A 12649-nucleotide genomic window follows, 5' to 3' on the forward strand; every position below is an offset into this window, starting at 1 on the left:
GGTAGGCCGGTTCTCTTTGAATTCTGATGACTCAAATTTTGAAGACTCGACACTCATGATAGCCCCTGAGTGTCGAGTCTTCAAAAGGGGGGGATCCCCCCGTAAGTTCTCCTTACATCCTTTCAATGTATTCAAAGTATTTTAACTTTCTCCTGTCAGCATCTTTAAGGAGCTTTTAAGTTCTATTGATTTTTTCTAACACCCATTCATCTGCATGCCTTTCAGTATATGATATTCTCAACAGCCTTCTGTAAATCATATCTCAAAAGCAGCTATCCTTTTCTTATTTGATTTCTTTAGGTTCTGAGTCTCGCATCCATAAGTTGCTGTTGGAAAAACAACATTCAAAAATCCTCAGCTTTGTTCCCGTGGAGATAGATCCAACCTTCCAGATTTAGACAACTCTGACTGTTGTTTTAGTCATTCCTAATTTTCTTCTGATGTTTTCTGAACAACAATTCTTCACATTAATAATGGATCCCAGGTACTCGAACTTGCTGACTTCCTCAATTCCTTCTTCATTAAGGTACACTTGTTTCTCAGCAGCTTCCATGTCTGCATTTCCTTTAAGAACCATAATCTCTGTCTTGCTAGGATTGAGCTGAACTCCTCTGTTATTACTGATCTCATTAACTTCGTCAAGAATATGTCCTAGTTCTTCTTTGTCATTACAGAGGAGTACAGTATCATCATCATCAACCCCCTTAAGATTACTCAATCTACCACCTATTCTCATTCCTGTCTTGAGCTCATCCAATGCTTGATGCGCTATGTCCTCAGCATACATACTCAACAAGTGAGGAGAAAGCAAACATCCTTGCCTAACTCCCTTTCCAACCTGAAGACAATCAGTGAATCCAACAATTGTTCTTTAGGTCACAAACTAAATAAGACATCCTTTTATAATTGTGCCTCCTCATCTTTTTTTTTTAATGTGGTTACCACCCACGAAAGGTTATTACTAAACCTATAATACATTTGTACCGTGGGTAGGCTGAGGATTTTTTTCCCATTTTTATACATTTTTTATATATATGTTTGTAATTTTTTATTTATTTTTACATCATCCAGAAACCCTGCTCTAGAGATCAAACATTGAACTTTTTTTCAGTCACTTCACTCCTCCAATAAGTGGGTAGTGGTCTCACACCAGGTGATAAAATTCATCTGCCACCTAAAGACAATCACAAACATCCATGTCCATGGCAGGAGAATCCACAAACTGTTGGCTGGAGGGTGGGTATGCTAACCACTCAGCCAACCATACTGACACTGGGATTCTATCTGCACCTGGGGGCTTTATTGCTGTTAAGCTGCTTAACTGCTCTTTCAACTTGCATAACTTTCCTGGTGAGAGGGCTCCTGCAAATTTTCTTTATCCACTTTGTTGTACAGTTCCTCACAATATTCTTTCCATCTGGAACTCTATCTCTTAACATTTATTAGTATAAAACTTTTCACTCCCTTGCTTGATGGCTCTTCTGACTTCACTATGTAATCTCTTATATTCTTTAGTCCCTCTGTTTTTCCAACCACCTTCTTTTGATTACTTCTCATGTTGAATCTGATATCCATGGATCTCTTGGTCTTCTTATTGGGCCAAGATGCTTCTTGGCTGTATCCTGTATTATCACCTTGATTCCTTTCCAAAGCATTTCTGGTGAGTTCTTCTCAGTAGTTTCCAAAAAATCACCCTACCGAGTTGATGTTTCTTCTGTGAACCCACTAAGAATTATTCTAGTATCCAGTCCGGTCAAGCAGTAAAAATGCAGATATGCAAAAATAATAATGGACGAGAAGAGAAGGAGAAGGAAGAACAAGAAGGAGGAAGGCAAACTCTTAATATAATTATAATTAATTACTGTTGACCCTTATATGCAAAAGAGTAAGACTAAAGTGTTCCTGAATCATGAGTACATTGAAGCAGGTTACTTATCTGTAGATTATTATGATCTGAATGCAGATGGTACTCTAGCGTCAGAAGCTAATGGAATTGTTCAATTAATGAGTGCTCACTATACCAACCAGATGCATGTAACAGGTGCACAGTGTAACTGCTACATTGGATGAAGAGTTAGGATTTCTGTGTTCAGATTAGTCACTGGGATTTGAAGGGATGAAGTAACCTTGGAGAGGATGCAGAGATGTATAACAAGGAAGTTCAAAAACACCAGCCTCATTCTCAGCCTACAGAACATTCTCAGTCCACAAAACAATCAGAATTCAAAAATGCTAAATGCAGAAAACCTGCCTTTTGCACAAATGGCAGGCATGCATTCTGTTCCTTGTGAAGGCCATTGAGCACAACTTCTGTTCATCTGTGTTCTCAGCTTTTTCTCACCCATTATAACTGCAACCAAAAACAAAGCAGACCTCCCTCTTGGAATCATTCTTTCTTCCAACTCATGAATAGATGATATCAAGACAAATCATCCCCAACCATACCAGGCATAACTCACCCCATGCCTCCTGTAGTCTTTTGCCAGAAAGACAGATGAATCTTAAACAACTAGATACCAAAAAGGCTTTAATCCTGAAGGAATCCTTTCCAACTGCATTTAAGAGAAGGACTCTGGAATTAAAATCATTATTACTTAGGTGGCATTTACTCCACAACAAGAAAGAAGTCTATATTCAGTGAATTCCAAAAAGAGAAAGTTACGTCATCAAACTATTAACTTATAGTTCTCATTTCAATGCTCTCTAAAACAATGGCAAAGGTCTTCCTTGTCATTACAAGGGGTACTATATCATCAGTGTACTACCTCAGAATACTGATTCATCTGCCATCTATTCTAATTCCTGTCTTAAGCTCATCCAATGCTACGTGAATGATGTCTTCAGATTAGATACTTAATAGGAGAGGAGAAAGTGGCAACACTGTTCAACTCCCCTGCTTACTTGAAGCCAACCGGTTAATTCAACACCTCTTCACACTGTGAAGAGGTGTCGAATTAACCTGATAATGTGTTGAGGAAAACCACATTACCAAAAGGGAGTCTTTATAAATTCTTTATAATTCTCAATGATCTGTCTAAGGCAAAGGATCTGATCTCTGGTACCCATGCCTTTTCTGAAATCAGCTTGTTCCTCAGGTATATCCACTTCTATTTTAGCCTCAATCCTATTTAGAAAGATCTTTAATACAATCGTGCTTGCATGAGAGATTAAACTAATAGTTGCATTTACTAAAATAAAGAGCGAAAACGCTTAAGTTCGGCGATGCAAAATTATATAAGCAAAGTGGAAAATTATTTCAACATTATTTCTGGTCAACTTATCTTACGAAACTTTCATAGTTTCTACATTTGGCTTTGAAATAATGCTGGATCTAATATCCACTTTGCTTATATAATAGTTGTAGTTCTTCTGTTAGCAATGATCCATATCTGCTTTGATAAGATTGAATCTGGGCTTAAACTTGTGCTTAGCATCACAAACTGAACAAAATATCCTTTTTATAGTTGTGCCTCCTCACCTTGAACTCCATCTATTCATGTTTATTAGCAAAATAATTTTTCTTGCACTGACTGATGGCTTTTCTGATTGCTCTATGTAATCTCATATTCTTCAGTTCCCGTGTCTTTGTTTCTCCAGCTGCCTCCAGATTCCAAATGAATCTAATATCAACAGGTCTCTTGGTCTTCTAACTGGGCTTAGGTATTTCTTGTCTATATCCTGTATAATAACTTTGACTCCTTCCCAGAGCACTTCAGATGTGTTCTCTTCACTAGTCTCCAAAAGACCATCTCCACCTATGTTGATGTTTCTTCTGTGAATCCACTAGGGATTACTCCAACATTCAATCACATGGGACAGGACCGACTTGGAAGGTTTTGAAGTGAATCGTACTTTGGCTCTTACTACCAGATGGCCTGTAGCACAGTCTACTCCAATACAAGTATGCACATTATAAATGCTCGTCTTTTCACTACTGGAGTGCTATGATGCAATCAATCTGATGCCTTCACCTATCAATGTTAGATGTCCAAATATAGGTGCATTGTGGATGTTCCCGGAAGCAGATATTGGTAATAACTAACGTGTAAGAATGGGCAAATTCCAACAGAAAATGTGTGCAGTGAGACTACTTTTTTCTTTCATTTTTGTACATGGCCCATTGCTCTTTCTTATAGATTTTTAAACTTCTCCTTTCTGACTGATGTAAAGCATGCCACATAAAACATGGGAACTTATAAATCCGAAAAGTTTTACAAGCATAATGCTGTCTTTAGGCAAACACAGGAAGCTTTGTAAGAAGTGGCTTGGTTGAAGGCTGTTCGAACGTTAACTGTTTTTGAAAAATATACCATCTGTCTTGATATTCCGCTCATCTTAATTACAAGAGTACAGTAAAGAAACTGTACTCTTGTAATTAATTTCTGCAGATACTTGAATTGGTTTATCATAGAATAACAATTTGTTTAATAACCTTCTGGAATAGCCATTTTGAGAGAAATGGTTGAACAATCTAAGTTCGCTTTTGTTATTTCATTTTTAATAATCCTAACATAATCCTAAGAGCATGGTTTTTTAAAGTTGTGATGACACTTAATTTTTGTTGAGGATAGTGAAATGAGTTGGCATTTAGATATTATCCCATATGAGTTGGTTTTCTGTAGAAATGGTTAACTCTATGTTTTCACTTCTCTCTCTCTCTTTCTCTCACTTTTTTTTTTTTTTTTGATAAGGATATCCAAAAATGGTAATTTGTCATACTTCATTTATAGTGGAAATTGAGAAGAGTGGTTTTAGGTATTTTAAAACTATGGTTTTAGGGCAGCACGTCCCAACACTTCATTATTAGATTTTTCCATAAATGAATTGATGATGAAAGGCAACGAGGTAACACATCAGCGAACTATATTTTTGGAAGTAAAACTTTCCTCTCCAGCTTAATAATGAAAACTGAAGACATTGGTGGAAGAGATGAGTGATGTCTGGTGGAAAGAGGACTGTGAGAACATCAACTGATTTCTTGACTGGAACTCTTGTAAATAATGATACAATTATCTAAATTATCTGAAGGAGTGACTTGGATATCAGCAAGCTTCTCAACAAAATGAACAGAGTTCTTTAAAAACAAATCTGAGTAGCTAATGGGTGTTCAAGAGAGTTTGGATAAATACCTAGAGAGAGAGAGAGAGAACATAGGTGAGAGAGTTTATGCCATGCACTGTTGGACAGAGTGGAACATCAGCTTTGTATATTTAGATAGCTACAGAAAATCAAGTCATACAGGATGATTGAGGATGAACTGAGCCGACACGTAGGTGTCGGCTCAGTTTGTCATCCTCAAAGATAAGGTATGATCACAACCTAAAAAACCATGCTGTGAGGATTATTAACAACAATGAAATAAAAAAGAAAGGACTTACTCTTGTTCAACTAACTGCTTCAAAATAGATATTAAAGATAGTTATTAAACATCTCTGATAAGCCAACTCATGCATCTTCAGAAATTAATTACAATGGTATAATTAATTTCTTTATCCTAAGTGGGTGAAATATCAAGGCAGCTGGCACATCCTTTAAAAACAGTTAACATTTGAACAGCTTTCAAACAAGTAGACATCTTACAAAACTTGCTACATTCACCTAAAGACAGCATTCCATTCGTAAAATACTCTGGGGTATATAAGATCCCACATATATGTGACAAGCTTTACATTGGTCAGACAGAGAAATTTTGAAATCCTTATGAAAATGTACATAGGCAATGTGGAACATAGAAAGAAAGAAAAAAGTAGTCTCCTTACACACATCTTCTCTGAACATCACACTGTGGATTGACAGTCCGTTTTCATTCCATACTTGAAAGACAGCCTTTCACTATGATGTTTAATGAGTCTTATGAAGTGATTTGTTTATATAACATCTTGAACAAATTTGAAAACAAAAACCAAAAAAAAAAAAAAAAAAGTGTGACCATGGTTTTAACACTGATCACCATATTTAGCTGGCAGCATAAAAAACTTTATTTTCTTGACCTTCACTGAGTCAGAAGACTCATTGTGGGAGGTCACTGGCCAATACAAAGTCTATCATACTACTTTTTGAACTCATCCACATTTGCACTTTCACCCCACTTTCAGGTAAGAGCATGGAAAGCATTTCATATGCCTACCACTCTCCATAAAAAACATACTTCTTTCCCTTTTACTCACTACTTTCTTTTGTGACTTCCAGAGATGGCCCTTGTCCTTGTTCTTTTATCTCATCCTATCATATGGAAAATCTCCCCAATGTCCCATGGAAACACTGTTTTTTTTATTTTTGTTTTCAAATGGAGTGGTGCACCTAAAACCTCCTTCAGAAGGCCGGATCATATTCAGAAGAGTGCAGTTTGCTTGATGGGTGATTCCCCCTCCTCTAAGTCACTAACTTCCTTCAGTTGCTTTTCCATACACTGCTCCACTGAACTGCCCATTCCTCCAGTTTTGTCTAATCACTCACAAACATGAACAGCTGTTAGTCAACAATCCAATAGTAATGCTTGAACTTGAACAGCTTAAATCTCAATCATATCATCATCTCCAACTCATTTGTCTTCTGTCTGTCAAACTCTGAAGTCTACATGAACTCAGTCTATCCTCATGATCAACATGGTACACTCCTGATATAATTTTTTTTTTATTCATCCCTGCACCTCCTCCAAGGTTACATCATCCCCTTTAAATCCCAGTGACCAGATTCGAAGTACAGAATTCCAGATGCAGTCTGATCAAAGCTTTATACAATTGGATATTACCCTTATGGTAACATCTCTCATGGTCAATATCCTCAATATTGCAGCAATTCTCTGATATGTCTTCACAACCTTTGTTATATGCCCTCTAACTTTGAATATATATCTACAATTATCCCAAGATTCCTTGCTCCATTAAGTGAGTATGAAACATCCCATCTGTGGATCCCAAATTTCAAAATGTTACATTTAGTTGCATTAAACTGACATCCCTATTCATTTTCCATCTTGACAGATTATTCCATCCTCTTGAAGAGCAAAAACATCACCATTATTATTAATAATCTTCCCAAACTTCATATCATCTGCAAACAGCTGAGTATTTCCCAGTAGTACCATTATATCATTGACATAAAGATTGAATAGTAATGGTCCAAGTAGGATATCTAATCATGACAAAGTGAATGACTTTACATTTACTGACATTGAACTGACACCCAGTTTCCCATGCCCACAATTCCAGCTTTTCAAATCATTCTGCAAGTACTGCATATCAGCAGCATTCCTGATTACCCTGATGATTGTATCATCAGCAAATAGCTGTATGCCACTTATCAAATCCTTCCCAATATCATTAATGTATAGATTGAATAACAGTGGACCAAGCACTGATCCTCAAGTCTGAGTCAACACCACAAACTTATTTTCTTTATATCTAATGGTCCTGGCATTTGTATACCAGTACATTGGCAGTGTTCTCATAGCCATTATTACTTATGTTATGCTCCACCTGGCTATTACTCAAAAAAGAATTCCTGTGAAGACTTTCTACATCAACCAAAACTTAACCAGGTTAATTACATGTCAATCTCTCAGATTTCATAACCTTATTCTGTAACTTTTAATTTTATATTTACTTTTTAGAAATAGAGATATCACCTTTCAGCTTTAAATGTGATTACTTAATATATCTGATTCTTTACTCTTAACCTTGTAATTACTTTTTTTTTCCCTCTGAGGATGCTACTTTTACCCTAGAGAAATATAACATGTTAAGCTTTTAACGGACTTTAGTTTCATCCTTCAGTGCATTAAAATTTAAATATAATTAGTGCTAAAAGTATACTACTATTAAAGTAGCATTGGTGTAGTTTAGTTTCATTGTAGTTGGTGGACTGAGTGGTAAAGATGGGGAGCTGTGGAGTTGGTGTCCTCCCTCGATGGGTCTTTGGACTCCCTGGAGGTGTCATGTAATAATAATAATAAAGTACTAACAAAAGGCAAATGTACATCTGCTTCAGAGTTTTAGCCATTTATTAAGAAATATATGAATGTTATGTCACTTTGGAAACTTTTCAAGTTTTTAAACCATAAACATGGTTTGCCTATTTGATATATAAAGTAAGAGATATTATTATCCTTTGTTTTTTTAACATGTTTCAATATGAAGCTGAGGTATTATATGCTCAGTCTTCTTCATTATTAATAATAAGAAAAATAGTAAGAAATAACTTACATTCATGGTTTTTTTCAAAATAATGATATAACTGTGATATATACGTATAGATGCTTAGTCTGTCTGGATGCTTGTACTTCATCATATCTTCAGCATCAAGAAGAGCAGGAATACCTAACTGTTTTTCTGCTATACTGAAAGCCTGCAATATTCATAAAAGTTGCCATGTTCATAAAATTAAAATTCTATATTAAGTACATATACACATGTAATAAATATTAAAATGTTACAGATATGTATAAAAAAGCTTAGGTGTCAGCGATTATTCATAACCATGCTTCACGGTATAAACACCACCAGAAGAAGAAGAAGAAATAACAATTTATTGAACTTGCTAATATTTTGCTGGTTTTCTTCATCAGAGCAGAAACTATGACTGTGGTAATCTTGCAAATTATTCCAGCCATGCTTGTTGAGTTAGGGCAGTGTTTCATAGCTGCCGATTCTAAAAATAGTCTCTCAGACCTGTAGCAACTTCTGTGTAGCATAATGCCTTCTCCAATTTAATCCTGTGTGAAGGAATATCCTGAACACGAGGTGCCAGTCCAGACTTGCTATACAGATGATGATTATTATTATTACTACTTGACACCTCCAGGGAGTCCAAAGACTCACTGAGGGAGGGCACCTACTCTACAACTGTCTGTCTCCACCACTCAAATCCACCAACTACAACTAACCGCAACTACACTAGTGCAATCTACTGCCTGCCACCACCACCACTACTATTTCCACAGACAATCACAAACATTCATGTCCATGGTGGGATTCGAACCCACAGCCTTTTGGCTGGAGAGCAGATATGCTAACTGCTCAGCCAACCAGGCTGGCAAATGATCATGGACATAATTCTTGTGTTCTTTAAGGTGGATATTAACAGATCTACGAGTCTGTCCAAAGTAGGCCAAACTGCAGGCACTAGAATTTATATACTCCAGGATGTGCAGGAGGATGAATATGATGTATAGGAGAATAGATTAAAGCAACTAGCTAAATGCGTGGTTTGAAGGTAGCACAGATATGGCAAAGACCTTTAGGTTTCTTTTCAGATGTACCTTGAACTTAAGGAATGGGAATAGTTTTGTTGTGATCTTGTGTGTTGACTGTAGAAGAGATGATGAGGAATGTAGGGTTTTTTTTTTTTTTTTTTTTTTTTAATGGGAGTTGTAGCCACTGGATAAAAATGTGTTGCAAAGGTACGTGAGTTAAGTTTTTAGGCCTGTGTCATTTGAGTAAATAGTTCTGGTTCTGTATGTATTCTGAGGATGTTATAGTGTTGGGATGGATGGTGAGATAGTTTATGTAAGCACTTTCCTGTATGCAATGGTTAGTTAATCTTGCCCAGAGTTTACAGGTATTAATCAGACATGGTTGAGAGAAAATGATATAGTTAGCAGCATAAAGTGTGTTCAGAGAGGATAGAGAGAAAATAATGGGGAGAGGAGTATTATTGACAATGAACCACAACCAAAGAAAGTAGGAGTCCAATTGCAGGCCAAAATAGCACATTTGAAGCCATTTAATGTGAGATAGAGACCACAGGACAAAATATACAGTTGGTTGCTGCTATAGACCAGGGAATGTGAAGGATGACATGGATAGTATGCATCAGCAAGTAAGTTCAGTGAGTGGTTGGCAGGTAATTATGATAAGGAACTTCAACCATAGTTGAAGTCTCTTATCATAATCTATGTACCTATGAGAACATAGATTAGAAGGAGAAAAGGGAACAGAGAAAAGGAATTTATGCAGTTACTAAGTAATAATTACCTGAGACAGCATGTGATGGAATATACTAGGAGTCTGAGAGTATTACATCTAGTAACGGCATCAGAAAAATTGTCTATAATGAAGAGGACAACATTGCCATCATCTGGTGAGAGTGATCATACCACCTTGATCTGAGCAGTGGCTAAATGTAAGTTTCAGTATATAGAAAGTATATGTGGAATTACAGGTCAGGTAAGTATGACAAACTTAGGAGATCGCTTGGAGCAGTGACATAGCATGACAGACTGAAAGGCCTGGATGTTGAGAGTGTAAAGTGGTAAAGGAGTGTTTGAGGAAGTAATAGTAGGCTGCATACCCAGAGTCAGGAGGAGTGGGAGTTAAATGGATGAATACCATCATTAAACAGGAGCTACAACAAAGAGAAAAATTTGTGGAGGGAATTCAAGAAGAAAGATGACCAGCAGGCATATTGAGCAGTACAAAGCACAAGCCAGAAAAGTAAAAAGTATGGTAAGAAAAGCAAAAGCAGAGTATTAAAGGAAATTAGCAGTACAGGCCAAAGATAATCCCAACAGGTTCTTTCGATATGTTGCAAGTAAAGATTTTAATGAATGCCGATAGTATGGAGGTAACTGAATCAGGCAAAATAGTAGAATGACTAAGTGAACACTTTGCAAATGTACATCATATATTGGTGGAAATAGTGCAGTAACAAAAGAGACAAAAACTTATATGGAAACTGACATTAATGAACTGGAGGTGCATATCAGCTCAAGTTTTACAAGAAGTTGCTAGGCAATTGGCAGTGCCTTTGAGCACATTGTTTCATTTGTGTGTCAGCTCTCAGTTGGTCTCAAGGGTGTGGAAAGAAGGAGAAAATTACATTACACAAAGCAGACTCCAAGACTGATGGTATCAAATTACTGGCCGATCAGTATCTCTGGAGTCATTGTCATGTGTTGGAGAAGTTGCAAGAGCAAAATACAGAAATAGGTGAGGAATGACCATCTTCACATGGTTTTGTGAAGATGGTCATTCCTCAGTAACTTACTTTGGATAAATGTAATGGGTTTTCAGTGATATATCACTGGACTTTGCACAGGTTTTTTTAGGATACCACATAGAATTCTAATCAATAAACTGCAGCACATGGGAACGGATATATAGTTAGTGAAGTGGATAAGAGGATGATTGAAAGAGAGATACTAGACAGTGTTTTATTCAGAAGTAGAGTCCAGTAGAAGGCCTGTGACTAGTGGCATGCCACATGGCTCTGTTCTTGAGACACTACTGTTTAATTTGTATATTAATGATATAGGAAATGATCTCAGAGGAACTATTCAGTTGTTTGCCAATAATGCAAAATTGGGTAGAGCAATAGTAAATAAAGATGATAAAATTTTGCAGGATGATTTAAATAGACTGGTAGTATGGGCAAATAAAAACAGATATCAGTTCAACGTGGCAAAGTGTAAGGTTATGCATTTTGGGGTGAAAAGATTACCAGTCATGTATACCATATTGATGGAACGTTACTCCAGGAAATTGACTAAGTCAAGGATTTGGAGGTGTTAGTGGATAGGAAGTTTAAGTTTAGAGGGCATATTGTAAAAGTGGCTAAAATAGCTCATTGAATTGCTTGGTTACTGAAGAACACCCTGATGAGCTGAGCAGAGATAAGCAGGCTATTATACCACTTTATAGGGTCTTGGTAAGATCCTATCCTGACTATTGTGCACAGATCTGGTCAAGTGGGTTTCTTGGGGGAAGGAGGGGGTAGAGAAGATCCAGAGGTGAGTGAGTAACCAAAATGATGGTAGGTCTATGGAATGCACCTTATGATGGCAAGTTGATGATTTGTGGGTTACAGAAATTGGTTGACATTGAAAAAGGGGTGATAGTGATATGATTGAGACATACAAATTACTGAATGGTTTTTACAAGATTAATACAGAGGAAATTTTTTTTTTTTCCAAGCAGGTCTGTTGGTGGAGAACTAGTGTGCACCCTTGGAAATTGAGCAAGAATATAGTTAGCAAGGGTGTGGAGACTGGATTCTTGTTTAGAGAGTGGTAAATGAGTGGAATAGGCTGCCCAAGTCTGTTTTGTGTACCTTGACTGTGAATGTTTCAAAGCAAAGGCAAATAAAAATAGATATCAGTTCAATGATAGATATTGGACAAATGTTGGATAACATTTGGCATAATGTTTGTGACCTTCCTCAATGAATCCAAGTTACTACATGGAGTTATCCATGTAATAATAATAATTCTTTAGAAAATTTGTAGGTGGAGCTGAATGAAGGGAAGAGGAAGATGAGATTTGTGAATTTTTGGGAACCTGTATATCCAAGGTGGTTTAACATGGCAACGTTTTAAGATTTTTGATAATTTACATACTCTTTTATTTTGTGATTTTGTAGGTTCCAATCTATAATCTGTAAGGCAGAGTAGTCTTTAAGAGGTGGCATTATCCTTATTTGCTTTTGTTAGAAAAAGTTTATGTATTTTTTTAAATAAGCTTTTAAACTTCTTTCTTTGGGTGGAATGCTGTTCTTAAGGGATTTGGATTTTGCCAGAATTCCAGTCATGTCTAAATGAATATTGTTGATGACTGATGGAGAAAGATCTTAGATTCCACATTCCATAGTGGTCATGATTTTTAAAGCAGGTACTTTCTTGGAAGTGATGGCAAGATTACGTCACTGACCAAGG

The 12649-nt window shown here is 36.6% G+C and overlaps 1 protein-coding gene across 3 annotated transcripts in view; it reads right to left on the bottom strand.

Annotated features, from left to right (window-relative positions):
* LOC150102886 (MICAL-like protein 2) overlaps positions 1 to 12649 on the bottom strand; it is a 183899-nt gene that overhangs the window by 16497 nt on the left and 154753 nt on the right. For all 3 annotated transcript variants that reach the window (XM_090397859.1, XM_090397857.1, XM_090397858.1), the window contains one exon: positions 8205 to 8346. In XM_090397859.1, the coding sequence (XP_090253985.1) occupies positions 8205 to 8346 (142 nt within the window). The remainder of the gene's footprint in view (positions 1 to 8204; positions 8347 to 12649) is intronic.

This window comes from Typopeltis vanoorti, chromosome 9, assembly GCF_054136105.1.
Source record: "Typopeltis vanoorti isolate ZY-2024b chromosome 9, IOZ_Tvanoo_1.0, whole genome shotgun sequence".
Taxonomy (NCBI): Eukaryota; Metazoa; Arthropoda; class Arachnida; order Uropygi; family Thelyphonidae; genus Typopeltis; species Typopeltis vanoorti.